A 26,398-nucleotide genomic window follows, 5' to 3' on the forward strand; every position below is an offset into this window, starting at 1 on the left:
TTACAAGGGGACATAAATTTAATGTGAAGGGTGGAAGGTATAGGGGAGATGTCAGAGGTAGGTTCTTTACCCAGAGAGTGGTGGGGGCATGGAATGAGCTGCCTGTGGGAGTGGCAGAGTCAGAATCATTGGTGACCTTTAAGCGGCAATTGGATAGGTACATGGATGGGTGCTTAAGCTAGGACAAATGTTCGGCACAACATCGTGGGCCGAAGGGCCTGTTCTGTGCTGTATTGTTCTATGTTCTATTTGTTTCCCGTTTACCACTCTGAGAAAGTCATGTGTTCTTTGAAAAGTCCTGTGTGATCTTTTACGACTACGTGAAAACCAGGTTTAACATCTCATTCAAAGGATAGGATACCTCTGACTATGTGGCATTCCCTCAGCAGTGCCACAATGTCAGCCTCTGGGGTGAGACTTGAACTCACAGCCACTATAAATTAGAAAGTGTTACCACTGAGGAAAAACTGACAATGATACAGTTAAAGAACTGTATGTTCCCTTTTTTTTTGGCTGTCTGTTATTATAGCTGAGTTTCATGAAGTGTTTCCTTTCATGGCCCATAGTAACTTGTGCTTGAGCAGTCTTCTGCTCACTTCCTTAATCGTGTACTTGGGCATTATGGTGTCCTTCTTGTACAATGATGTGGCAGCAGAGATGGATTTGTCCACCACTGCTGGTTCCTTCCATTCATGCCACTGACCCCATATTTAAACCTGAGTTAGGCACAACAAAGCCTTCAGATGAGGAATTGCCCCATCATGCTATGCTTTGGAAAGGATGTGTCTCAGAAAGGGAAGCTAATACCCTGGTTAGGTGAAACTAACCTGGAGATGCTGCTGAATGAAGTGGAGGAGAGGAGATCCATCCTCTTTGCTGTGAATTAGTAAAAGAGACGCCTACCAGACTTTGTCAGCCTTGACTCAGATAGTGGGATCCATGTTATTTCAAGTAGCAAAAAAATGCCCAGCAATGCCAGAAACCCGTTAATGATCATCCGTGCTCCTGGATAGCAAGTACCTCCCTCTTGTCTCTGCTTCCTCTTACGCAATCACACTAATTCTGCCACTGCATCTCCCTGGCTAATAGTCTATGACTGTCACGATTACATGCAGCATCTGCACTCAATGACTCTCATCCACTCATAACTTACTCTTTCCTGCCCTGTTCACCTCTTACTTATTCACTCAGGGTGTCTCTGGAACAAAGTGCAACAGTTTTGGAAAATGGTTCTCTTCCAACCCTATGTCTAACATTCATCATGTGTTACTGCAAATGATTTGCAACAAAAAGGTTAAAATCGGCAGATACACTGAGTTTGTAACTGCATAGATTTATGAAATATATAAATATGGTAACAGGAAACAGGAAGTGGAGTGAAAATACTGGAATACAAAGTTCTTGCAAAGTATAAGTGAAATAGCCTGTTTTATTTGGTAAATATCATTTCTGAAATGTGCAAAAGAAATTGAGAATTTGATTGACTGAAACAGTTAAAGCTGTATAGTTACAAGATATTTTAATGTTTTCATTTTTTTTAATATTTCTAACTGTTATCCAAATACACTCTCAAGATTTTATGGCTACTCATTTTCATCAGTGAAAACTCCCATTGCAAATTGAAGTGGGGAGAGCAATAAAAGTTTCCTTGCCTCAATAGGATCAAAAGTGGAAACAATCTGCAGTGTCTTTAAATATGATTACCCTTGATGGGATTGTGGCATTAACTCTACTTTCCACCCTCTTCCCCATAACCCTAACACCCTTTTCAACCAAAAAATCTAATTAGGCCTTGAATATTTTCAATGACCCAGCCTCTACTGCTTTCTGTCAGAGAGAATTCAAAAAGACTAACTACTGTCAGGGTAAAGGAAGTTCCTACTTAATTGAGTGACCCTGACACTCCCCTTTTTTTTCCCAAAAAATAAATTATGCCCCAGGAGCGGAAACATCGTCCCCTCAGATTTTTGTGCTTCAGCAGGTTTACCTGCTTTTGGGCGGCACGGTGGCACAGTGGTTAGCACTGCTGCCTCACAGCGCCAGAGACCCGGGTTCAATACCCGCCTCAGGCGACTGACTGTGTGGAGTTTGCACGTTCTCCCCGTGTCTGCGTGGGTTTCCTCCGGGTGCTCCGGTTTCCTCCCACAGTCCAAAGATGTGCAGGTCAGGTGAATTGGCCATGCTAAATTGCCCGTAGTGTTAGGTAAAGGGGTAAATGTAGGGGTATGGGTAGGTTGCGCTTCGGCAGGGCGGTGTGGACTTGTTGGGCCGAAGGGCCTGTTTCCACATTGTAAGTAATCTAATCTAATCTAATCTACCCCTCATTCTTCTAAAACTCCATATGAGTATAAACATGACATGCTCAACCTTTCCTTATGAAATAACTGTTCCTTCTGAGAGATCAGGCTGATGAATTTTCTTTGAACGGTTTCCAATGCAATCCTCCTTTAAATAAGAATACCGAAACAGTATAGTACTCTTGATGCTGTCTATCAATGCTTTGTACAATTCCTAACATGTGTGCTCCATCTCCTTTGTAATAGAGGCAACGTTCTATTTGCATTCTTAATTTTTTGGTTGTACTTCCAGCAAAGTACACCTTATTGTGATTCATGTATATGTACCCAGATCCTTCTGTACTGAAGCATTATGTCATCCCTCTCCATTTAAATATGTAGGGAAAATTGATGCATGAGCGTCTTCACGATAGTGGCGTAGTGAAGGGGCTATAACTAAAATGTCAGTTTATAATTTTACCATTTTGGATTCTGGATGGTTTAGATTTGAAATGAAAAATACATAGACAAGTATAAAACTGATATAGCAGTCTGGGCTATGTAGTGATTGATGAAGGAACACTGCTTTTCATCCACCTACCCAATTTCCACCTGTAAATTTTTTGTGGGCTTTAGAGGATAGCACCCTCTACAGGGAACCTGTAGCAACATGTCAGTGAGAAGAAATCAATTGAATAAGATTGAAGAATTTCACTTGATGAGTATTCCGAATACAGGGGATAGAAATTTAATTTAAATGCAATTCTGACTATGTAGTAAAGATTGGGAAAAATAGATGTTGCCATAGAGCTAAAAGAACCAATCTGAATAACAGTTTTAGAAAGTATCCAAAACTAGCTTTCTATTGATAGAATGAAATTCCACACTTTTTTAAAAAAATAAGTAGACCTGAAGAGGTTATATCAATAATTATCACTTAATATGCTTTTTAAAAACTCAGGGTTTAGATTAGGGTGGTACTGGAAAAGCACAGCAGTTTAGGCAGCATCCGAGGAGCAGTAAAATCGACGTTTCGGGCAAAAGCCCTTCATCAGGAATACCTTTTTAAAAACTCAGTCACCCCTGAATGTATAAAGTGCTTACTTTACTAAGTATTTCTAATTTTCACCTGATGGACAAATGCAGCAAGTTAGATTCATTTCAATGCTGAAATGATGAGTGTGGACTATAGCAGTTTGTTGTGTGGATGAATAGAGATATCTATGATAGTAACTTCAGGATTTGTTTAACTGAGGTGCAAGGATCACTGATGTTTGATTTACACCTTATAAAGGGGACTGCTATAAACTTTGTCATAACTTGTTACAAAATGTGCCTCATGAATAATATATTTGGCAATCTTTTGAAATTAAATTTGTGGTGATGTTTTAGTTTTCATTTCCTGATGTGTTTTCTGACAGAACGTGGGGACTGCAGATGCTGGAGATCAGAGTTGAGATTGTCATGCTGGAAAAGCACAGCAGGTCATTCAGCATCCAAGGAGCAGGAGAATCATGTTTCAGGCACAAGCCCTTCACCATTCCTGATGAAGGGCTTATGCCCGAAATGTCGATTCTGAACTCCAGCATCTGCGATCTTCACTCTCTACCACGTGTTTTCTGACAGTTCGGAATATGTCAAACCTACAACCCTGTGTTTTGAAACTATGCTTTTTTTTTCTTGCCGTGGCATGCTAAAATACTGGGACTTATTCAAACATGCATTTAAGATAGCATTTGATGGATGAGAAGATTAATAAATTCAGCTTTTCCATTTACAGTAATTTGGGGGAAAAATTCAAAGTGGATAATGCAAATTGTAACCTAGTTAGGTAGTAGGTGATAGAAAATGAGACAATTAAAACTGGAACTGTCAAAATTGCTCAGAATGCAGTTTGAAATGCAGCACAAAATTAGCCATTTCCATTCAAAGGTTATGTTCTGACTGCAGAAGTTCCCTGAATGCAGTATATAACTGTGACTGGTTCAAATAATATGCTCAATATGTTTTGCTGATTTGTCATTATATTCTTGATTTGTAGTATTTGTGGTTTTAAAACTAGAGCATGTCATGAACTTTTCTAATTTTTTCATGTATAAGCATTGGCTAGGCTCCACTTTTTTTTTTAAAAAGAGATCTGATGTAGAGCACAGTACAGCAAAATTATTCTCACTTAGATATTTAAATTTTAGATGAACATATATTTGTAGTATGTACAGATTCTTAATTTGCATGTGTGAAGGATAGTGGAATAATTGATGGTAGCATATATTCAGTCTGGGATGGATGGTGACAGAAATTGCTAAATGTAAAGTGTAAATCATTCCCATTGCCTTTGCACAGAAAATACAACGTGCCAATCTTGAGAATGGATAGTGCAAGTTTTAATCTAGGTGGAGTTGAATTTAACCAAAAATTCTGTCCAATTTTAATCCAGTCTATGGAGTATTTGTGTCTGTGAGTCCTATGAGATTTCTCATCAATTTTCTTTTTCAAAATTCACCTCATTACCTGTGCACCATATCTCTATAGCACCCCGCTTGTCATATCTTGCCTCTCGCTAGCTGCAGAATTATTCACCACTGCTGAGAGTTCTGGGGATTCCTGCCACTGACACCTAAAACTGAGCGTTAACCTGTTGAAGCTACCAAACAGGACTAGTCTGCCAAACAGTATATGCCGCAAGGGATAGACAGAGCTAGGCGATCCCATACCAACAGATCCAATCTGAGCTTTGTAGACCTGCCACATTTAATTGTGAATGTTTGTGGACAGTAAAACAACTCCACAAGTATCCCCATCCTCAGTGATGGAAAAGCTGAACACATCAAGGAGCTGTAGAAAAACTGCAATCGATGAAAACTGGGTATTGGGGCCATACACTCTGCTGGTTGGAGTCATACCTGGTATGTAGGAACATGGTCATGGTTGTTGGACATCAATCATCTCAGCTCCAGGACATCAGTGTTGGTGTTGTTCAGGGTAGTGTCCTAGACTGAACAATCTTCAGTTACTTCATCAATGACCTTTCCTCCATCATAAGGTCAGAAGTGGGGATGTACCATCATTGGCAAACAATGTTCAGCACCATTCACGACTCCTCATGTACTAAGCAGTCCGTGTACAAATGCACCAAGACTGGACAATATCCAGGCTTGGACTGATAAGTGGCAAATGCCAGCAATCACCATCTCCAATAAGCGACAATATAACCACCACCACATGACATTCAATGCAATCATCACCATATCACCATAACTGAATCCCACTATCAGCATCCTTGGGGTTACCATTGACCAGAAACTCAACTGGAATTGCTATATAACTACAGTGGCTACAAAAGCAGGTCAAAAGCTAGGAATACTGCAGTGAGCAACTCATCTCCTGACTTCTGCAAAGTCTGTCTACCATATGCAAGGTACAAATGAGGAGTGTGATGGAATGCTCCCTAACTGCCTGGATGAGTACAGCCCTAATAACACTCCAGAATAAAAAATAACACTATCTTTTGCTATAAATTCTGCGTTCTACGATCCTGCCCCACTAGCTACCTGACGAAGGAGCAGTGCTCCAGAAGCCAGTACCTCCAAATAAATCTGTTGGGCTATAACCTGCTATTGTGTGATTTTTAACTTTGTCTACAACCAGCACCTCCATGTCATAACATTGAAGAAGTTTGGCACCATCCAGGGCAAAGTAGCCTGCTTGATTGGTACCGCCTCCACAAGCATCTACTCCGTCAACCACTGACACTCAGCTGTAATGTGTACTGTCTAATGGACTGCAGAAATTTACCAAAATTCCTTCGATAGCATCTTCCAAACCTACAACCATTTCCATCTTGAAAGACCAGGGCAGCAGATACGTAAAAGCACCACCACCTGGAAGATCTCCTCCAAACTACTCACCATCCTGACTTGGAAATATGTTGTCATTCCTTACTGATGCTGAGCCAGAATCTTGGAATTCCCTCCTTAATGATGTTGTGGGACAACTCTCAGTATGTGGACTGTAGTGGTTCAAGAAGGCAGCTCACCACTGCCTTTCAAGGGAAAGTAGGGATGGGCAATAAATACTGGCCAGCCAGTGGCACCCAGATCCCTTGAATGAATAAAACTAAACAGCCAAAGTGAAGAAAAATCAAAATCAAAAACAAAAGCTGCACTTACCTGTGAATAAAGAGGAGCGTTTGAGCAACAACTTCCAGTCAATGAATGATTACTTCACCCAGCTTACGTTTACTGAGATTGGGGTCAGTTAAGCCCTGTCTGGATGGTTGCACCTATGATGCAGAAGATGATGTTCCTCCTTGGAAGACTGCAGCCATTCTCCTAATTCTTCAGTGTCCATTGCATCCTCTCTTTACCTCCTGTAGTTGTGCAGAGTGCAGCATTCTAGGAATATGCAACATTGCAAGACTTCCCCAGACCAATCCAAGTACCATACCTGCAACTTCAGATCAGACATCAGCTTCCATTTACCCTAATTGAAGGATGGGTTGCAGTGAATCTATGCTTCATCTCAATTAGATGTTTGAAAAAGAGAATCTTCAGCCATAGTTGCAGGGGCCCTTGTCTCTGCGTGACCAGCTTTCTGTGGCACCCAGCCCTTGAAATAGGAGCATGAGATGTAGGCAGCTTCCCAGATAATTGGCACAGATGTTCAGGTTGTCATTCACATTGACAGAATGGAATCATTTTACTGTTTATGAAGTCAGTTGCAGGTTATGAATGGTGCTCTCAAAGCAATGTGTACACAGTTAATGTACCCTGTACTCTATCTGTTGGCAAAGTCTCTTGCCTGGCTGCAGTGTTGTCCTCTTCATAGGACACCAGATGAAGTGGTGTGATCTGACACAAATTGCATCGGTAACAGCCTTCATTAATTTGTAGATTGAGGCTGTGAGATCTCACACAGATCCCCTTGGAAGGGGACAGCATAAATTTTACTGCAGCTGTCACCTTGTCACTCACTGTAGGATGGCCACCAACTCCATGTTGCAGGTCCTGTTCCAATAGCAGCCATTTTTCTGTGATAATGTCCTGGGACATCCTGTGTGTGATGACACTGTACCTTAGTTATCTGGAGGAGATAATATCAAGATGACAGCTGGGCCTCTTTTTCTCTCTCACTCGTGCTGACAGGACTTTCAGTCGCAATGCCTTCATGTGGAGGCTGTTAGGCAGCCACTGGAGGTTGCTGCTAGTATTGGGCTTGTTAATGCCTCTGTTGTTCCTCAATTTCTCAGTGCCTTCATTGCACTGCAGCAACAGTGATAACCTGTGCTTTGGCTGGATTATTGTTTGCACTTCAATGAACCCGTGTGAGGAATGTAAGAAACTGAACAGGATCTTTGTAATGTGAGTGATCATCATTCACATCAATCTCAATTGATGGTTAGCATGTTCCTCCATATAGTGGAACATGTGGGACTCCAGGGTGGGCTGTGAAATGCCTCAATGTGGACCATTTGGCTTGGGGATCTTATTCCAATGAATGCAGCAAAGGCATGTTGCACAAATACAGAAGGAGATTGTAAATGTTGTTTGATTTACTGATACCTTGACCTCTGACACCCCTCCCCCATCTCATCTTAGAAAGTGAGCATTGCATATAAGAGCTTGTTGATGACTATTTACAAGTCGAGGTGACAGGATAGAATCACAGATTCGCTACTGTTTGGGCCATTAAGCCCATCGAATCCACACTGACCCTTCGAAGAGCACCCCATCCAGATGCACCTCCATACCGTTTCCCTGCATTTCCCATAGCTAATCCACCTAGCCTGCACATCCCTGGATTATGGGAAAAACTGGAACACCTGGAAGAAACCCGTGCAGACATGGGGAAACTCCATGCAGACCAAGGAGGAATTGAGCCTACATCCCCGGTGCTGTGATGCAGCAATGCTAACTACTGAGCCACAGTGTCAGCCAGGATATCAGCTCTTGTGCCAACAAGATCTTGAATAGTCTCTGTGACATGTGCCACTTTAATAATGCCTGCTTTATAGAGATTACTATTTCCGATCTGTAATGACCAATGATATGGTCAAGTTTGCTTGTGAGTAGGATTTGTATCCCACATATTTGGACAGTGCGTGCATGTCACATGCAAGGTGCCATGATTGCAGCCATCTTCATCATATACTGTGAAAGTGCCTGGTTAATGGAATTGCTGCCTCAAAGGCCTCAGAGTCCAATTGCTTAGAAAGAGGAAAAAAAAACTTCCTCAGTCCACTTCAGATAGGGTCACAGCTATTTTCCATTTTCAATGCAAATTTACAAGTTGCAGGAATATGGAAAGCAATGAATACAGTTGCATGTACCACAGTGAATCGCAGGTTCTGCCTGGTAATTGTGGGCCACGCCCAAATCTTAATGTTTCTTAATTCCTTGCATGCCTTGTCAAGTCCATCAATACTTACTTTCCAGATATTCCCTCACAACTCTGAATTACAGCTTCATCTCCCAACTTTGCCTACGGCTCATCATTCTGCACAACCTCTATTGAGGTCAAGTTGCTTATGACCTCAATGGTTCTCTCCCTCCCATAGTAACTCATTTCCTGTATGGCACTTTCATCTGCATCTCTCTAAAATATGTTGAATTTCCCCCCTTCATAATTAATCTTCTTTTGTATCCCAGCATGCTATCTCTAATGTGATAACCACAGCCCTCATCTTCTTCACTTTCATTGGGTTTACTATGGCCCACTCCCCTGACTGACATGGATAGACAGCATGGAAGGTGCAATGTCTCTAGACCCATTGATACTATTATTGCAAAAGTTAAAAAATTAGTCAGGCAGTGACCATAGTTTTATTTCTACGTACACCACAAAACTCAACATACAAATTACTTATTCCCATTTTTGAGATCTCATATATAATATAATACATATAACACGTGGGAGGGTTCTTGTGGTCCAGTGATCGTGTCTGTACCTCTGAGCCAGAAAGCCTGTGTTCAAATCCCACCTGTTCCAAGATATATTGTAACATTTTTGAACATGTTGATTAAAACTGTCTATAACATCTGGTTCTCGCCCAATTGTTCCTTTTAATTAACATAATTATTACCTGTTTCCATGTTTCATTTTGATCTCTGATGCCAGACCCTACTAGAAGATAACAATTAACCAGGGCAGATCTAGAATTTGTTACAGTGCTACCTTAGGTTACATATCCGGAAGTGCATTTATAAATATAATCTTAGTATGCAATTTGCAGAAGTTTTAGTAATATCTATTCAATAATGTCCAAAATGTTTGGTGATATCTTAGTCTCATAAATTAACGTGTTTAGTTTGGTCAAATATTTTTAAATTTTGTAGCTAAAAGATGTAATTTGCTTCACTTTTAATTATTATTGGCATCGTGTAAGCAGAATCTGAAAATATAGTGCCTTGATGGAATAAACTGCCTTGTTACCTTTTCAGAATCCAATTTCATTTTCCATGATATGCTAACTCCTCTCTTATATTCTAAACAACCTGCTCTGAGATTTTATAACATGTCTCTGGGTCTTGTACCTGGGTCTTCTGGCTCAAATAGGGATACTACCTCTACTTCAGTATCTGAGGAATCATGAATGGTGCTGAATATTGTGCAATCATTGGTGACCATCCTCACTTTTGACCTTATGATGGAGGGAAAGTCATTGATGAAGTAGCTGAAAATTAGATTAGGTTCCCTCCAGTGTGGAAACAGGCCCTTCGGCCCAACCAGTCCATACCACCCCTCCAAAGAGCAACCCACCCAGACCCATTCCCCTACATTTACCACTTCACCTATCACTACGGGCAATTTAGCATGGCCAATTCACCTAACCTGCACATTTTTGGACTGTGGGAGGAAACCGGAGCACCCAGAGGAAACCCACGCAGACACTGGGAGAAAGGCAACTGTCTGTGTAGAGTTTGCACAGAGGCGGGAATTGATCCGGGTCTTTGGTGCTGTGAGGCAGCAGTGCTAACCACTGTGCCACCGTGCTGCCCACAGTAGTGCCAATCAAATGGACTGATTGTCCTGGATGGCTTCTTGAGTATTATTAGAGCTGCACACATCCAAATAAGTGGAGAATATTCCATCACACTCATGACATGTGCCTTGTAGATGGTGGACAGACTTTGGGGAGTCAGGACATGAGTTATTCACCACAATGTTCCTAGCCTCTGACCTGCTGTTGTAGCCACTGTATTTATATGGCGAGTCCAGTTGAGTTTCTAGTCAATGATAATCCCCAGGAAGTTGATAGTGGAGGATTCAGTGATGGTAACACCATTGAATGTCAAGGGGCAATGGTTAGATTGTGTCTTATTGATGATGGTCATCGCTACCATTTGTGTAACGTGAATGTTACTTATCAGCCTAAGCCTGGATATTGTCTTGGTCTTGTTGCGTTTGAACATGGACTGCTTCTGAGGAGTCATGAATGGTGTTGAACATTGTGCAGTTGTCAGCGAACATCCACACTCTTTACGTTATGATTGAGTGAAGGTCAGTGATGTAGCAGCTGAAGATGGTTGAACCTAGGTCACTGTCCTGAGGAATTCCTGCAGAGATGTCCTGGAGCTGAGATGACTGACATTCAGCAACCACAACCATCTTCCTATAATAAGGTGGAAGGCAGTTTTTTGTGATTCAAAAAGAACTCTGAGCCTTGTTTAAGCATAAATTAACAGCAAGTGGATTCCTGTAAATTTAATTTGGCTGAAGACTTTTGTCTAGTGACAATTCCTGACAGTCTTGTGGAGAATTACTAATCTATAATGTAGTAGTAAGCGGTTTACTTTTTATAGTGCATTTAAAACACTACACATTCTTGCAGCTGGAATAGTGAGTCATTGAATGTTTCCCAGGAAATTTTGTTTTAAACAATTTTCATTTGTTTGCAGTTAATTTGTCCCAACTCTCATACCTGACAATGTGAATGTATTGTGATTCATTTGAGGTTGTGAATCCTTTGGCATGAATTTAATGAGTCTTCTCTCGAAGAGCAATCGCTGCTGCAATAGTACTTTCTAAGATTTTATCACTTTATCTCAACATTTTCTGCAATTAGTATTTAATCTACTAGTTTAAGAGTCTCTTGTTATGTGAAAATTTACTAAATTCTGTGTTCTTTATTTTTGATAATTTCTTGCAATTTTTCTTGGGCGTGATTAAAATTCCACTGCTATAATTAATGCTTTATTAAAGAAAAATCTAACATTTTTTATTATGACTTCTGTAAGGAATGGTCCAATTTAAAAGAAAACATTTCATGCCTTAGTTTTTTAATGTATAATTTTAAAGTTTTTTTTTCTACACATGAAGTACATTTTTAAGATACAGTATTTCTTTCCAATCTAATTGCGGGCCCACGAGAGAGATTATCATTTCAGTCTGATTTGTGAGTTTATATTTTGTAATGAACAATGTAGTTTATGCAACATTGGAGTCAGAGTTTCTTTCCCATTCCTTGTCCCAGCTTGTGGAAGTGAATGAAACCACTTTGGTAGATTTTGCACTTAAATGGAATGACCCCAATAAAGGAAATATTGAACAGTTTTGTCTCTGACTATGTGCAATGTGTAATATTTGCACACATTTCTAAAGAAATAAATAAGGAACCACAGGATGGGCAAAATGTAATGCAAGTCTTGTCAGCCAACTGGAGAGCTTCCAACTGCCCTCCATTGACACTTTTTGGCAATCTGCCAATCAGAAGTTGACATCTCTTCATTGCTTAGCACTGGGTGGTGCTGGCTGCTCCTGGTCATAAACCCATCCAAGGACCAGGCTCTTGGAGAGACCTGTCCAGAGATTAGTGATGACTGTAGGGGGAGCTTAGGTGGAGCTGTGGGATTGGGAGAAGTGAGAGTTTCAGCAGCAATGGCAATGGTGGTGGCTCTCAGCAGGGAACCCCCATTCCCAGTACTGGGTTCCTCGAACATGCACTGTGTCTATGAATGTGGGACACCACCTTGGACCCTCACTAGCAAACCCAGGACTTACTTTTGAGGCTTCTGGCATTGTGATTCTCCTGTTCACCTCTGGGTGAATTCCAGTGATTCCAGGATAAGGCCCTAATGTTGGCATTAACTGCCCACAGGGAACTCACCTAGAGAAGGTGAATAGGCAAAACTATCCTGCCATGGATTTAGTTGGGACAAAGATAGAGAACACCTTTTCTCCTATCTGCCATCCAGCTATACTTGGGTTGTTCCCCCTCACTGCAACCTCTGCTTTGCCTTCTGGTTTCTGTTGCTTTCATTTTCTGCATGTCACTTCTTAACCTTTTTTTTTGCTCTTTTAATTTTAAGCTTCTCTTCATTTATCTTCTGGTCTGTATATGGATTTTAAGAATATGACTTAGCACACACATTTCAGAGGCCTCTATTTTCTTCCACAGATCTTTCCTGATTTATCCAGGTTTCTGAGGCATGCAGGAAAATAGATATTGGGCCAAATAACCAAGGAGTAAATTCACAGTCAGAATGTCATTCAGTTTGTACCTTTTCCCTGTTAAGACAGTGCTTTTTATTTCTGGAAGGAAATTCCAACCACAGATCTTTCAGGAATGTGGAGATTACCTAACATTTAACAGACCCATCATTATAAAGGATAGTGGGAGGAAGGCAAACCATGTCCCCATTTTCAGTGTAAACAGTTTGACAGCTCTGAAAGGGTAAGTTGATAAGATCACTGTGGGGTTAGGGTGCACGTGGGTAGGTTTCCAAGATATAATGTGAATGGTGTGTCAGGAAGTTGGAGTATTTAGGGTAGGGATATCACCCCTGGCATGGAGAGGGGAGTGGTGGATGGGGCTGTGTAAAGTCAGAGAGGGTGTTGTCAGGTGCAGGGGCAGGGTAGTTGTGATGTTTGGTCAGGAAGCAATGGGAAGAGTGTGTGTCTGGTTCTGAGTGAAGGTGGGGTTGGTGGGTCCTTGGAGGTCTTTCGTCTAATTTGAGGGTTGGGAGTGGGGTGTGGTCAGTTCAGCTTCTAGTAATTTTAAAGCATTTTGTGGAGTTTACTTTCAGGGTAAATATGAGTTGGGGTCTGTTAAACTTACCAAGGAATTAGACTAGGTTTTCAAACTTCAAACCTTTTCTCAATAATTATTAACTTAATTCAAGGGGACCCTCCAGAATCTCTGATTTTAGATGGATAATGTAAGACGGTTTCAAGAATAGTTGCCCACCAGAATCTTCAATTTTTTGGGGCAGAGTCTGCTATGCTGGGAATTCTGCAGTTTTCTAATGTGTAATTCCCATATTTGCTGCAGAAACAACTATCTGGCCAGTGGTAAATCAAGGCCATTATGTAGCATGTTAGATTTTTTTTTGCAAGTAAGGTTGCAAGTTTGGATTTTCTTGCTGGTAACATATCTTTCAGCTTCACAAATTAACTTTTCTCCACCACTATCCTCTTAATTTGGTTAGTGCATTGACCATCCTTTGTTTTTAAATCATTTGTCCTAAACAGATAAACTATTTTTACTTGTACCATTGTGGCACCATCCACTTTGAACTTCAAAATAGTTTCTTCTAATGTATTTCTTCTAATTACCATTGTTTTTATCTTCTTGATGTTCACATTCAATCCATATTCTAAACTTCTAGGTTTCGCTTGATCTATGGTAGTCTTTTCGGATACTGCAAGTAGCGCTGTCATCAACAAATTGCAAATTAAATGGTATTGTTTAAGAATGAAATGTGCTGTTGAAACTTTCATCTTGCAGTCTTGAGGACAGAATTACAAGAATATTAAAATGCAAAAGGAACACCAATTTATGCTGCATGAGAGAGAATTTCTATCTTAACGAATCTCTCTGATGGTTCCTCTTTGGCAAACTCTCTCTTTTGGCCTTTGCTGTGGCATCTTCCCACAAACTGCCAAAAGCTTCCAACAAAAGATTCTTGGGGTTGCTACCTATGACTTGAGTTGGGGTCTTTAATTTCTGAAGTTAATTCTCACCTTGAACTGGTCTTTGAGAAATTTCCAGATCTTTTATATGGATCTTTCTCATGTGGATAGACCAGATCTATTAATTCTGTGAAGCCCCTCCTTGCCAATGGCAAGCAATGTATTCAGACCTTTTTAACAGGACTATCTGTTGCTTAACCTATAAAATGGAATTGCACATGTTGTTCACTCAGTTGTAATTCAGTAAAGGTATCCCTGGATGACCTCAGTCCATAACTAAGTGTTTGCCTTCCATTTTGCTTTGCAGATCTTTACTTCCAAAACTAAAAACTGAACGTAATGCAGCATGTATTTCAATTTCTGGTTTGCACCTCTCTCTTCCCCATCCACCCTCTATTTTTTGCAATTTGCCTTTGCTTTTAACTGTTCACTTTTGCTCTTGGATTCAACCTTTAACTAAAGCATGGGATTGATTTTCACTGTATTTATTGTAAATTGGTGCTTGTGGTTCATATTTATGTATGCGATGTTGAATATTAATTATAGGTCACTTGATTTGTAATTTAAAATGATAAAAGAACCTCTAATTTTCATACTGTGTTGGCCTCTGAGGCCTGTTTGCGACAGTAACTTTTGAAAGTGGAAGTCAATGCCCCAATTGGCATGCTCATTCCCTGTTGCTGTGTATGGAGCATTGGAGCAGATGTGTGCCCACAAGCAGCTGTGTGCACATGCAGCTTAGCAAGAACATTGTTTAAATGTTAACAAGTTTGGCAATTAACTGTTCTATGGTGCATTGTCCATGGTAACTCACCTAGCAGTCAGCGTACACTTGCTAGTCTATCAAGCGCCTTTTCTCATGCAGTTAAGTCTCAATTTATGAGATTAAAACCACACCTAATGCTATGAAACGGTCAAATCCATCAGTGATCTCCAAAGATATGACTTTGAAGCGAGATATAACTAGGTACAAGGATGTTACATCAGACGTATTAGGCTGTTTACCAAAATGCACACAAAGACCAAGATATTTTTCTTTATCTACACAATGTCTTCAAGCTTGTAGTTGACAACATCATTCTCCTGGTTGGTTTGTTACACTTTGGTAAGTGCTAATATGTGCATTTACAAACAACAACTGCAAAGGATGAGAAACTACAAGAGTTACAAAATATCGTTGTTTAGGGATGGCCTGACAGTATTAAAGAATATTTTAGGAAGTTGTTAATTTTAGATTTTAATGATCTTGTATAAGGCAATAAGTAATTTTTCAAGAGAAAATTAAATTTAGTACCAGAAGCATGATTCCAAGATATCATGACCTTGTTAGATTAAAGGCACAAGGGAATGGAACATAAAAGACAGCGAGCACGTGAATCCATGTATTGACCAGGGATAAATCAAAGTATTCAAAAACACATGTGAGGCATGCCAAAATATTAGCAGAGGAGGGAAGCATTACATCTACAAGATTTTCTATGCATTCTTCAGATAAAAATAGCACGATTTATTTGATGTATAGGGAAGATTACATTTTTGAGATTACATTATTCCAAGATTTAGCAACATGTTGCTGCATCTCCGAATAGATATTGTCTGACAGTGGGTTAAATTCATTGCAAACCCATTTCAGGTTATGTGTACTCAGTGAGGAGTGACCTATGTCATGTTATCACCCTATTATCTATGCTCAAATTGCCTAGCACAATGTAAGGTTTATACTATCAAATCAATGATCATTAAGTGTTTTGCAGTGTGTTACATCTCACTGAGTAGGGCTCAAAATCAAATATCTACTATTTCTGAGTTGTCACAAAAGTTAAACATTTTAAAACAAGTGCACCCAATCCCCTAGTTTTCCTGGTTTTCACATCTAGGTTTCTGAACCAAGTTTCAATACTGAACAAGAATACTGTTATATGTAATTAGGACCTAACTACGGGTGAACAATTATAAATCATTGACATGCAACACTACAATTTAAAATTCCAATCCCTTTATAAATTACACTTTAAACACACCTGCTCAGATTTGTAAAGTAATAGACATTTACAGCACAGAAAAAAGGCCCTTTGGCCCATCACACATACACTAGTCAAAAACAAGCACCGAACTATTCAAATTCCATTTTCTAGAATTTAGCTCATAGTCTTGTATGCCTTGGTATCACAAGTGCACACCTAAATACTTCTTAAATGTTATGAGAGTTTCTGCTTCTATCACCCTGCTAGGCATTGAGTTCCAGATTGCCACCACCATCTGGGTGAAAAGGCTTTTCCTGAATTCTCCTCCAAAGCTTCTGCCTGTTACTGAAAATCATTGCCCCGGTCATTGATCCCTCTACCAAAGAGGACAAGTTTCTTCCTGTCTACCCAATCTATGCCCCTCCATAATTTCATACATCTCATTTTTGTGCTTTGTCAATCTCGACTGCTGTAAGCAAAACAACTTCACAGTCCCATCTCCCAACAAACCATCCAGGCAACATCTTGGTGAATCTCCTCTTCACCTTCTGTCACATTCTTCTGATAATGTGGATTCCAGAACTTTACACAGTACTCTCGATGTGGCCTTACTTACATTTTATGGAGTTCTACCGTAACCTTCCTGCTCTTAAATTCTATACCTTAGCTAATAAAGGCAAGTATGTCACATGCCTTCTGAACACTTTATCCATCTTTTCTGATAAGCTGGCACACCAAGATTCCTCTGATCCTTGATGCTTCCCAGGGTCTGACCATTCATCATATATTTACTTGCCTTGCTTGCCCTGCAAAGGTGCATCATTTCATATGTATCCTGATTAGCTGATCAGCTCATCTGACCAACCTGTCTAAGTCTTAGGCTTAATGTGAACCCAGTTACTTATGTGCCTAATGACTGTGATGTTTGCATATAATAGTGGCTGTAATAAATGTCTGTGGATTTTCAATACTAAGAGATCCATGTCCAGTTTCTTATGTTCCTAACGTAAGCGTGCACTTGTCAGAACATTACCTTGAAGTTGGTTTTCTTTGTTTACTTCCAGTGGTATGCAAAAGACACAAGGTTAAATGTTATGTCATTCCTGATAAAGGGCTTTTGCCCGAAGCATCGACTCTCCTGCTCCTGAGATGCTGCCTGACCTGTGCTTTTCCAGTGTCACACTTTTTTTACCAAAAGATACAAAGTGACTAGTTCATTGTAAAAGGTCTCTTACTTATCCATTAAATGTCGCAGTTTACAACAATTGCTGAAGGAAAGATGTGCTGGTTTTCTCCAGGTTTAAAATGGCTTTTCACTGTTGGAAACAGAAAGACAGTTTGTGTGCTGTTAGAGATCACCAAAGATCCTCGGACAGCACCTTACAAATGTACAAGTATTTCCATCCAGAAGGACAAGGGCAGTAGATACATGGGAACTCTTGCGTTCAAATACCTGTTTATTCAGTGGTTGCTATAAGTGTTGGGTTATTCCTGATTCTGATGAAGGGCTTTGACCCAAAACATCAATTTTCCAGCTCCTTAGATGCTGGCTTACCTGCTGTACTTTTCCAGCACTACTCTAATCTTGACTCTAATCTCCAGCATCTGAAGTACACACTTTTGTATAAGTGTCAGGTTACTTACTTTTCAAAACCTGCAGCGATCCTTTTAAACACCAATTTTCAAGAAGTTCTTCTTCAATTCAGTCCACAATTTTAAAAAAAAACAAAAATAAAATGACACTGCCTTTACAATGGCAGCAATGCAAATGGAGAAGAGGTTATTACCTCAGCACAGCTTATGCCTGGAAGGCAAGCGTGAATTACCTTGCCTGGCAACTAATTGCCTGACTTCCAAGGCTCAGATATTCGTCTTCAAAGATAGAGGAGAATGAAAGAGATATGTGATGAGCCAACAGGTTAAGAACTACTAAAACTTCGCACTGGGCAGAATGTGAGAGTTAGAAATATAAATACTTGTTTACTAACAAAGGTTTCTAAAGTACCTAACCAGTCCACATTATTTAAAATGATTCTTGATAATCATGTTACACTATGAAGCCATAATACAGCACACCAATTATGGACAAAAAGTGAGGAAAAACACTCCGAAGATTGTGTAAGTTGTGACAGAAACTAGCAGCAGACAGCCAAGCAATTAAACAAGTACAACAGAGAACAATGTGTATCTCTCCAGATAGGTATACCATCACCAGATCAGGATGAATTGTCAGACTTTAAAAGGATCATATTCAACTTTAGAATCTAGTCTTGTAAACTGTTATCTATTTGCATGACTATCAAATTGATAGCATATGCAATTGTGGGTTTGTGATGTGAAAAAGAAGGATGTTTCGTTACATTTCTGTCAGTATGTCAGTATAACTCTTCAACGCAATATGTCAATATGCTTTTAAGAGACATGCACATGGCATCACATACTCAATCATTGCATTTGACATAGGGATATAAAGATTACATACTTCATTTTAACTCTTGACTTGAAGCACGCTACACTGTTAAAAGCCAACAACTTAATGTGAGCCCAGCCACTTGCGTGTCGAGTGAACGTGATGTTTGCATGTAATAGTATCTGTAATAAATGTCTGTGTATTTTTCAATACTAAGAGATCTATGCCCAGTTTCGTGAATTACTAGGGTTAACATAAGCTTGTGCATCAAGCAAAATGTCCCACTGGAGGCAAAACTCCAATCAAGGTCTGTTGGATTATCAACTAGGAGAAAGTGAGGACTGCAAATGCTGGAGACCAGAGTTAAAAAATGTGATGCTGGAAAAACACTGGCCAGGCAGCATCCGAGGAGCAGGAGAATCGACGTTTCAGGCATAAGCCCTTCTTCAGAATTCCTGAAGAAGGGCTTATGCCTGGAACGTCGATTCTCCTGCTCCTGGGATGCTGCCTGGCCTGCTGTGTTTTTCCAGCACCACATTCTTCAACTGTCGGATTATCAGTTACATAATTGATGGAGCTGCTTCCCCTGGGATGCTAATGTCTGTTGTGTTTGAGTGACCCATGTGATTGCAGCAAATCTGAAGTGTTAATTGTAATGAACAAACTTAATTGTACAGTAACAGGTTTTACTGTGAAAGATAATGACTTTGTTAACATTCTTTTAAGTTGCTATATATGGACATCAAACCCTGAGCTGTTTAGATTGTGTGCCACAGAAACACATCTATGTCATTAGTCTTGTGAAATACTTTACTTGAGAATTTATTTTCAAAGCCAGTTTATATATTAAAAAAATCACATTTTATGAATGGAGGTTGCTAAATGAGATCTAATTTGCATTAGAACGTTATTTTCTCAAAGTACTTGGTTTGTTTTTGTTTTGTTAAAGATTGTGCCAACTGATGCATATCACATGGAATTTCATGGCCATTTGCCTGACACCTCTGGTTTCAGATCTGGCAGTACGTAACATTCCAACTCTCTGACCAACATGTGTGGTTGAGTTCTTGTCCTTTCTTTATCAAGGCAGTTAGTAAAACAGCTCTCCTCCTTTTACAAACCACAAGCCACAGTGGAATCTGTGACCTTGGTGACTAATGTCTAAGACAAGAAAAAGGATCGATCTTAGTTTAATTCAAAACTGGGATGTAAAAGAATTTGAAAAGTGAAGTTGCTTTTGCAGGCTTCTTGCTCATTAGTTTAGTTTTTCTGATTATATAGATTTTTTTCCCCCTTTTAAGCAAAATATTTTAAACTCTTTTATATGTATGCATTTATTATCCTAGAAGTTGAATGTGATGCATGGGAGAATAGATACTTTTTTGTGTATGATATTCTATTTGATAACTCATATAACATCTCCAGAATTTCATGTGAAGTGAAATATTGTTGCTTGTATGAGGTACATTTGGGATTTCTTAATATAAAACTTTATATAGAGTCTGAGAGCTGTACAGCATGGAAACAGACTCTTCAGTCCAACTTGTCCATGCTGACAGATATCCTAGACTAATTGAGACCCCTTTGGCAGCATTTGACCCATGTCCCTCTAAACCTTTCCCATTACTGTAACCATCCAGATTTAAATGTTGTAATTGTATCAGCCTTTACCAATTCCTCTGGCACTCCGTTGCTATAGTGAAAACAGCCTATTTAGCCTGTCCCTATAGCTCAACCATTCAACCCAGGCAACATTCTTGTAAATCTTTTTTGAACCCTTTCAAGTTTCACAACATCCTTCCTATAGCAGGGAAACCAGAATTGTATGCAGTATACCAAAACTAATGTCCTGTATAGCCACAACATGACCTCCCAACTTTTGTACTCAATGCCCTGACTAATAAAGGCAAGCATACCAAATGTGGCCTTCGCTATCCTATCTACCTGCGACTCCAATTTCAAGGAACTATGAACCTGCACTCCAAGGTCTTTTTGTTCAGCAACACTCCCCAGGACCTTACGATTAAGTGTATGAGACCTGTCTTGATTTGCCTTTCAAAAATGCAGCACCTCATATTTAGTTACATCAAACTCCACCTGCCACCCCTCGGCCCATTGGTCCATCTGATCAAGATCCTATCGTATCCTGAGGTAATCTTGGATTATATATCTCACAATGTCGAGAATCTAATTGTTAAAAGGTTGTTCTGCAGAACTGACGGTCAGGAGATGGATTAATTTGAATGTTCTCAATCCAAAATGTGATGTAAACCTCTGGTGGGCTAAATCTACCACTGTAGTGAAAAAGCTTCATTTTTGATCACCAAACTCTAAAGGGGAGTCCTATGGAATATATGAAAGTAGTTGGCACTGGACCCTTTGAGCTGATTCTTCGGTCTTTCTGAGGACGAGAATGAGTCAGCAGTGCTGAAAGGTTGTTGATCAGATCAGAGAGATGAATATAAGGATGTACAATGTTCTTTATTACGACCTCTACTCTTTTTAGTTTAGATTCCCTACAGTGTGGAAACAGGCCTTTTGGCCCACCAGTCCACACCGACCCTCTGAAGAGTAACCACCCAGACTCATTTCCCTAACACTATGGGCAATTTAGCATGGTCAATCCAGGCTGACCTGCTCATCTTTGGACTGTGGCAGGAAACCGGAGCACCGGAGGAAACCCACGTAGACAAGGGGACAATGTGCAAACTCCACACAGACAGTCACCCGAGGCTGGAATTGAACCTGGGACCCTGGTGCTGTGAGGCAGCAGTGCTAACCACTGTGCCACCCATTGATTTACTAATGACTTGAACTTGTGTATCGGGAGTTTGCAGTTAATAAAAACTTAGACCATAAGACATAGGAGCGGAAGTAAGGCCATTCGGCCTATCGAGTTCAATCTGCCGTTCAATCATGGCTGATGGGCATTTCAACTCCACTTACCCGCATTCTCCCCGTAGCCCTTAAATTCTTGATGTCACAAGGAATTGTAAGTTTCTATTAGTTCTCCCCTTAATCTTCTAAACTCCAACGAATACAATCCCAGTATCCTCAGCCGTTCCTCATATGTTAGACCTGTCATTCCAGGGATCATCCGTGTGAATCTCCGCTGGACACGCTCCAGTGTCAGTATGTCCTTCCTGAGGTGTGGGGATCAAAACTGGACACAGTACTCCAAATGGTGCCTAACCAGAGCTTTATAAAGTCTCAGTGGCACAACAGTGCTTTTATATTCCAACCCTCTTGAGATAATTGACAACATTGCATTCGCTTTCTTAATCAAGGATTCAACCTGCATGTCTACCTTTAGAGAATCCTCAACTAGCACTCCCAGAGAATCCTCAACTAGCAAATTGGCTTTGCGAATTTTCTCACCGTTTAGAAAGTAATCCATGCTTCTATTCTTTTTTCCAAAGTGCAAGACCTCGCATTTGCTCACATTGAATTCCATCAGCCATTTCCTGGACCACTCCTCCAAACTGTCTAGATCCTTCTGCAGCCTCCCCACTTCCTCCGAACTACCTGCCTGTCCACCTAACTTTGTATCATCGGCAAACTTCGCTAGAATGCCCCCAGTCCCTTCATCCAGATCATTAATATATAATGTGAACACCTGCGGCCCCAACACTGAACCCTGCGGGAACTTGCATGTGTACTACACAGTAACATTTATTGCAGAGCATGAAGAAGTGATGCATTTTGGAATATTAGAAAGGGGGAGACAACATATATTTAATGGTCTAATTTTAAAGGCGATACAGGAGTACAAAGAAATCAAGTTTCATGGACACATTCTTGAAGGTGGCTGAACAATTTCAGAATTTATATTTTTAAAATAAGTTTGTACAATCCTTGGCTAGAATATGAAGGCAAGAGAAAAACTATGGTAAATGTTTATGAATAGCATCAGCCAGAGTATTGTCTGCTGAGTATATTTTGGGGATGATGTAAAGTCTTGATTGTTACAAGGTCAGCCAAGTGGACTTCATAGAACATGAGTTCTCTGATTGGACCAGATTAACAGCCCCAATCTGGGAGCCATGGCTGACAGATATAAACAAGAGTGTCAGACATCCTGTTCGGTCTGAGAGCTGGCTTTGAGGGAGCCAGATCAGTGTCAAGGACTCTCCAAGTGTAACTAAATGGTAACCTAATATTGGAATGCCCCTTCTGTGAAGTTATTTGATAGACCTTGATCCCAGAAGCTGCTAGTCTTTGGTTGGTAGCTTCTGGCGATCTGGAAGTCAGTGTTGATCCCTGTGATATGCTGAGATACTTGCCCACACTAATCTGCCAAATCTTCATGAGTTGATTGGAATGTAATTAAGTGTATTCTCTTGACATACATGATCTGCACTTCTCAAAATAGAATCACAAAATTCCACCCTCTGATTTTATATTTGGCCAGGCTTCCATATGCTCTTCCACATCCATTAGTGAAGGACATTTTTTTTTCTTTCTTGGCAGTTTTGTAATAAGTGAGGAATATGCAGCAGAATGCTGTACATGATGCCTGTGTTGACATATTATGCAAGTCTTTTTGAGCAATTTTCCCCATTCCACATTGACTAATTTGCTACTTTATTAAGCATTATGGATGGATGTGCTCAACAGTACTTGAGAATGAGACTTTTTTTCTTTCTCTTGTTTGTTTTTTTTTTCAGAAATCTGGTGGTGCAGGAGGAACAAAGCCCAGAGGTAGACCCAAGAAACTGGTAGGTTACATGTTTGTTTCTCATTTTCTAAATAGTGCTGGGTTTGAACAACAACTATGCATTGAACATCCCAATATTAACTTGATGATTGTGACTTCATCACAACCAGCAGCAGTATCATGATCAGCAAAACTTGGCAGTTATGATGCTAGCAATTTCAAGTTATATCGGTCTGTCTGGGTGATGTTACTCACCCATAAGATGTTATAGTACATATATTTTTGAATTATGATTTAATTTAAGGTGACATTTAATGTTCTAAGCATTTCTATTTTATTGAATGCTTCCAGCCATATTTATCAAATAAATTGACCTGTTTTGAGCATTTTAATAAGTCTTGTGATATATATACATATATTTGGAATGTGAAGTGGGGAGGGGAAAGGCAAGAACCTGTATTGGATTTTTATGTTCCGAATCTGGAATATACTGCCTGGGAAACAGTAGAGATGGGAAACCTCAACCTTTAAAATGTAAGTTCATGAACACTTGAAATATCATAACATTCGAGGCTAGAAAGTGAGATTAGTGTAGAAAGGTCAGCGCAATCTCTGCCTACCGGTCCAGACCAAATTTATTTTTTTTAAATTACATTTTTAGTTGTAAGCAACACTAGTACTAGGATAACTAAAGCTACCCGAACATAAAGGTTGGCTTTTATGACTGCTTTTATTTTATATAGACTAAATTATATTTTAACTTATTCTGTTTAACTTGTTGCCACAATATGTCCATTTCCAATGCTGGTCTTTAAATTTAACTTTTTTTTAAATAACCCTTTTTTTCCCTAACATTTTCTCTTTTTTAAAAAAAAATCTTAAATTATTTCAGTTTCATTTTTTTGTGTGTTTCTTTCATCTTGCTTCTATGTCCATTTTGATAGTGAGTTACTTTTCAAAAGGTGTTCTCCACACATGATTACAGCTTTTAAGAGTGGATCCCAGTTAATCTAAAATCCCAGATGTGAAGATTAACATTGATTAACAAAGGATCCCATTTAGTTTGATCGATCTTTCCATTTTATTTTCTTGCTGATGTTCTTCCCTTCCATTTCTTTTATCCAAATTGTCTAAATGGCCACTATTTATTTGTTGTAGGTTGACTTTTCAGCTTGTAGAGAATAGAATGTCTTGTTCCCATTTGAGTTTCCAGCAAGGGTCATAGATAACCACAAAGAATGCTAATCCAGCGTACTTTAGGAACTTCAGGCCAATTGTCTCATAAATGCCATAAATGGTCAGGGAATGAACTCATTCATCACTCATTCATGGATCTAAACTAAAATCCAAGTCAATCTTTCTCCCTTCTACTTTTGAGCTATGGAAAGATCTGTTGAAAGAATGTATTTGTGATGAATGCTACAATCAATCAGTATCCAAATGACCAAAATTAGCTGCAATGCTAGAAAAGTAAAAAAGAAATCTCATCTGCACAGGCCATGTCTACCCAATGCTCTGAAAAAACTCAAGTTTGTAATTGAATAGTTTCCACCAGAATACTTTGAAGAGCAAAGTATTATTCAGACACAGTTTATTATATTATTTCAAAATTAAGTAAAAGACTTTGCACTAGGGACTATATTATTTAAATTGCTTGTCATGCTTCATTACTCTTTCTTTTAAAAAATACAAAAATGTTCTCTGGACATATCTATCTTTTTTTCATTGCTGTAATTAACCATAAATAATGATAACCACGATGATCTCAGATAAGTGGCTTATAGTTCATTAGCATGTTATTAATTCAGTATCAGTTTTATCACCTGCATCCTGATTTTGTAATTAGTTATTTTTATTTTTGCTTTCTGCACTAGTTTGCATCTCTCATCTACACTAATTCTGTAGGAGAAGATGGATTCTACATAATTCTAGATATTGATTTAAACCAAATAACTTTTATTTCCTTTCCTAATCAAATAATTCTGGATTGCAGTTTGTAATCCACAACAACAGTGGAATGACAAGGACTCGACTATTTTCACAAATCCTTGTCTTTGTGCAACTGAAAATGGCTGAAATAAGCACTGAAACTTGAAAAGAAAGAAACCCTTGAAAGCAAGAAACCTTGTGCATGTTGTGTGGTAACTGATCTGTAAATGTGCACTTCTGAATAGACTATTAATAATACCCCTACTTCACTAATCTTTCAAAGTTTATTTTCCACGCTAATGAAAGTCAATTTTGATTCTTCAATTTGCTTGAATTTTGACAGGAGAGTGGAGATGCAACATATCCTAACATATGAATAAGTTTCTTTTTATTTTGAGGTCATCCTGTTTTTCCCCAATTTGCCTAAACTAAATTTTTGAATTTAAGAATATATGAAAAATGTTTGTCCCCAGTCCCAGTGCTTATAAAAAAAAACACAAGCTGGTGAAAGCACATGGAAGTGATGAGTTGATTTGCCTTTCTCTCACATCCATTCTTTCAAAAATATTTTGCTCAGTGTTTCCACAGATGCACACAGTTTGAGGAGTTTCTGACTTCCCTTGAATCTTTTTTAGACTTCTACCCCTGTAGTGGTTGTAGGACTCAGTGTGAATGGATTAACAGTGCCACATTTGTGTTTGACAGCCTTAATATTGCAATGACATTGTGAAGTATAATAATATTCATAGAAATTTTGAGGAAAGCATGTTTCAAGCCAAAGCTTATACTTACTGTTAACTCTGCAAAACAAGGAATCTGAACAGAGTACAGTCAGGTCCACTATAACACAATGGTTGTATTCTTGTGCAACCCTGTATTATTAAAAGAAGTCATGCTTTAGAAACAACGTTTTAAGTATTGGCTCAGTAATACAACCTGTACAGTCCCCCATGCTGAGATAAATTGCTTAAAAAGGACCATGCAGCATTGCCCTACCGAGCCACACTTTCACCAATACAGAGCTTTGTGTACTTTCCCTTGTACCATCCACAAGGTGTCGACTCTCAATGGGATACAGTTGTACAAACAATGGAAATATTCTGATACCTTGTCTAATGACCATGAGAACCGTTTTCCACGTATGGAGTCAGCTATTACAAGGGGGCATAGCTTTAAATTAAGGGGTGGTAGGTATAGGACAGATGTTAGGGGAAGATTCTTTACTCAGCGAGTCGTGAGTTCACGGAATGCC

At 39.4% G+C, this 26,398-nt stretch overlaps 1 protein-coding gene and 1 long non-coding RNA gene across 8 annotated transcripts in view; one reads left to right on the plus strand and one right to left on the minus strand.

The window, feature by feature from the left end:
* The window catches only part of hmga1a (high mobility group AT-hook 1a), a 109,569-nt gene that overhangs the window by 7,357 nt on the left and 75,814 nt on the right, over window positions 1-26,398 (plus strand). For all 7 annotated transcript variants that reach the window (XM_043716779.1, XM_043716784.1, XM_043716785.1 and 4 more), the window contains exon 4: window positions 23,228-23,278. In XM_043716779.1, coding sequence (XP_043572714.1) covers window positions 23,228-23,278 — 51 coding nt within the window. The remainder of the gene's footprint in view (window positions 1-23,227; window positions 23,279-26,398) is intronic.
* On the minus strand, window positions 1,918-3,287 carry LOC122563215. The gene is made up of 2 exons (XR_006315531.1): window positions 2,319-3,287; window positions 1,918-1,987 (listed from the first exon to the last, which is right to left on the minus strand). It is a non-coding gene; the product is annotated as an uncharacterized LOC122563215 (long non-coding RNA).

This window comes from Chiloscyllium plagiosum, chromosome 26 (assembly GCF_004010195.1).
Source record: "Chiloscyllium plagiosum isolate BGI_BamShark_2017 chromosome 26, ASM401019v2, whole genome shotgun sequence".
Taxonomy (NCBI): Eukaryota; Metazoa; Chordata; class Chondrichthyes; order Orectolobiformes; family Hemiscylliidae; genus Chiloscyllium; species Chiloscyllium plagiosum.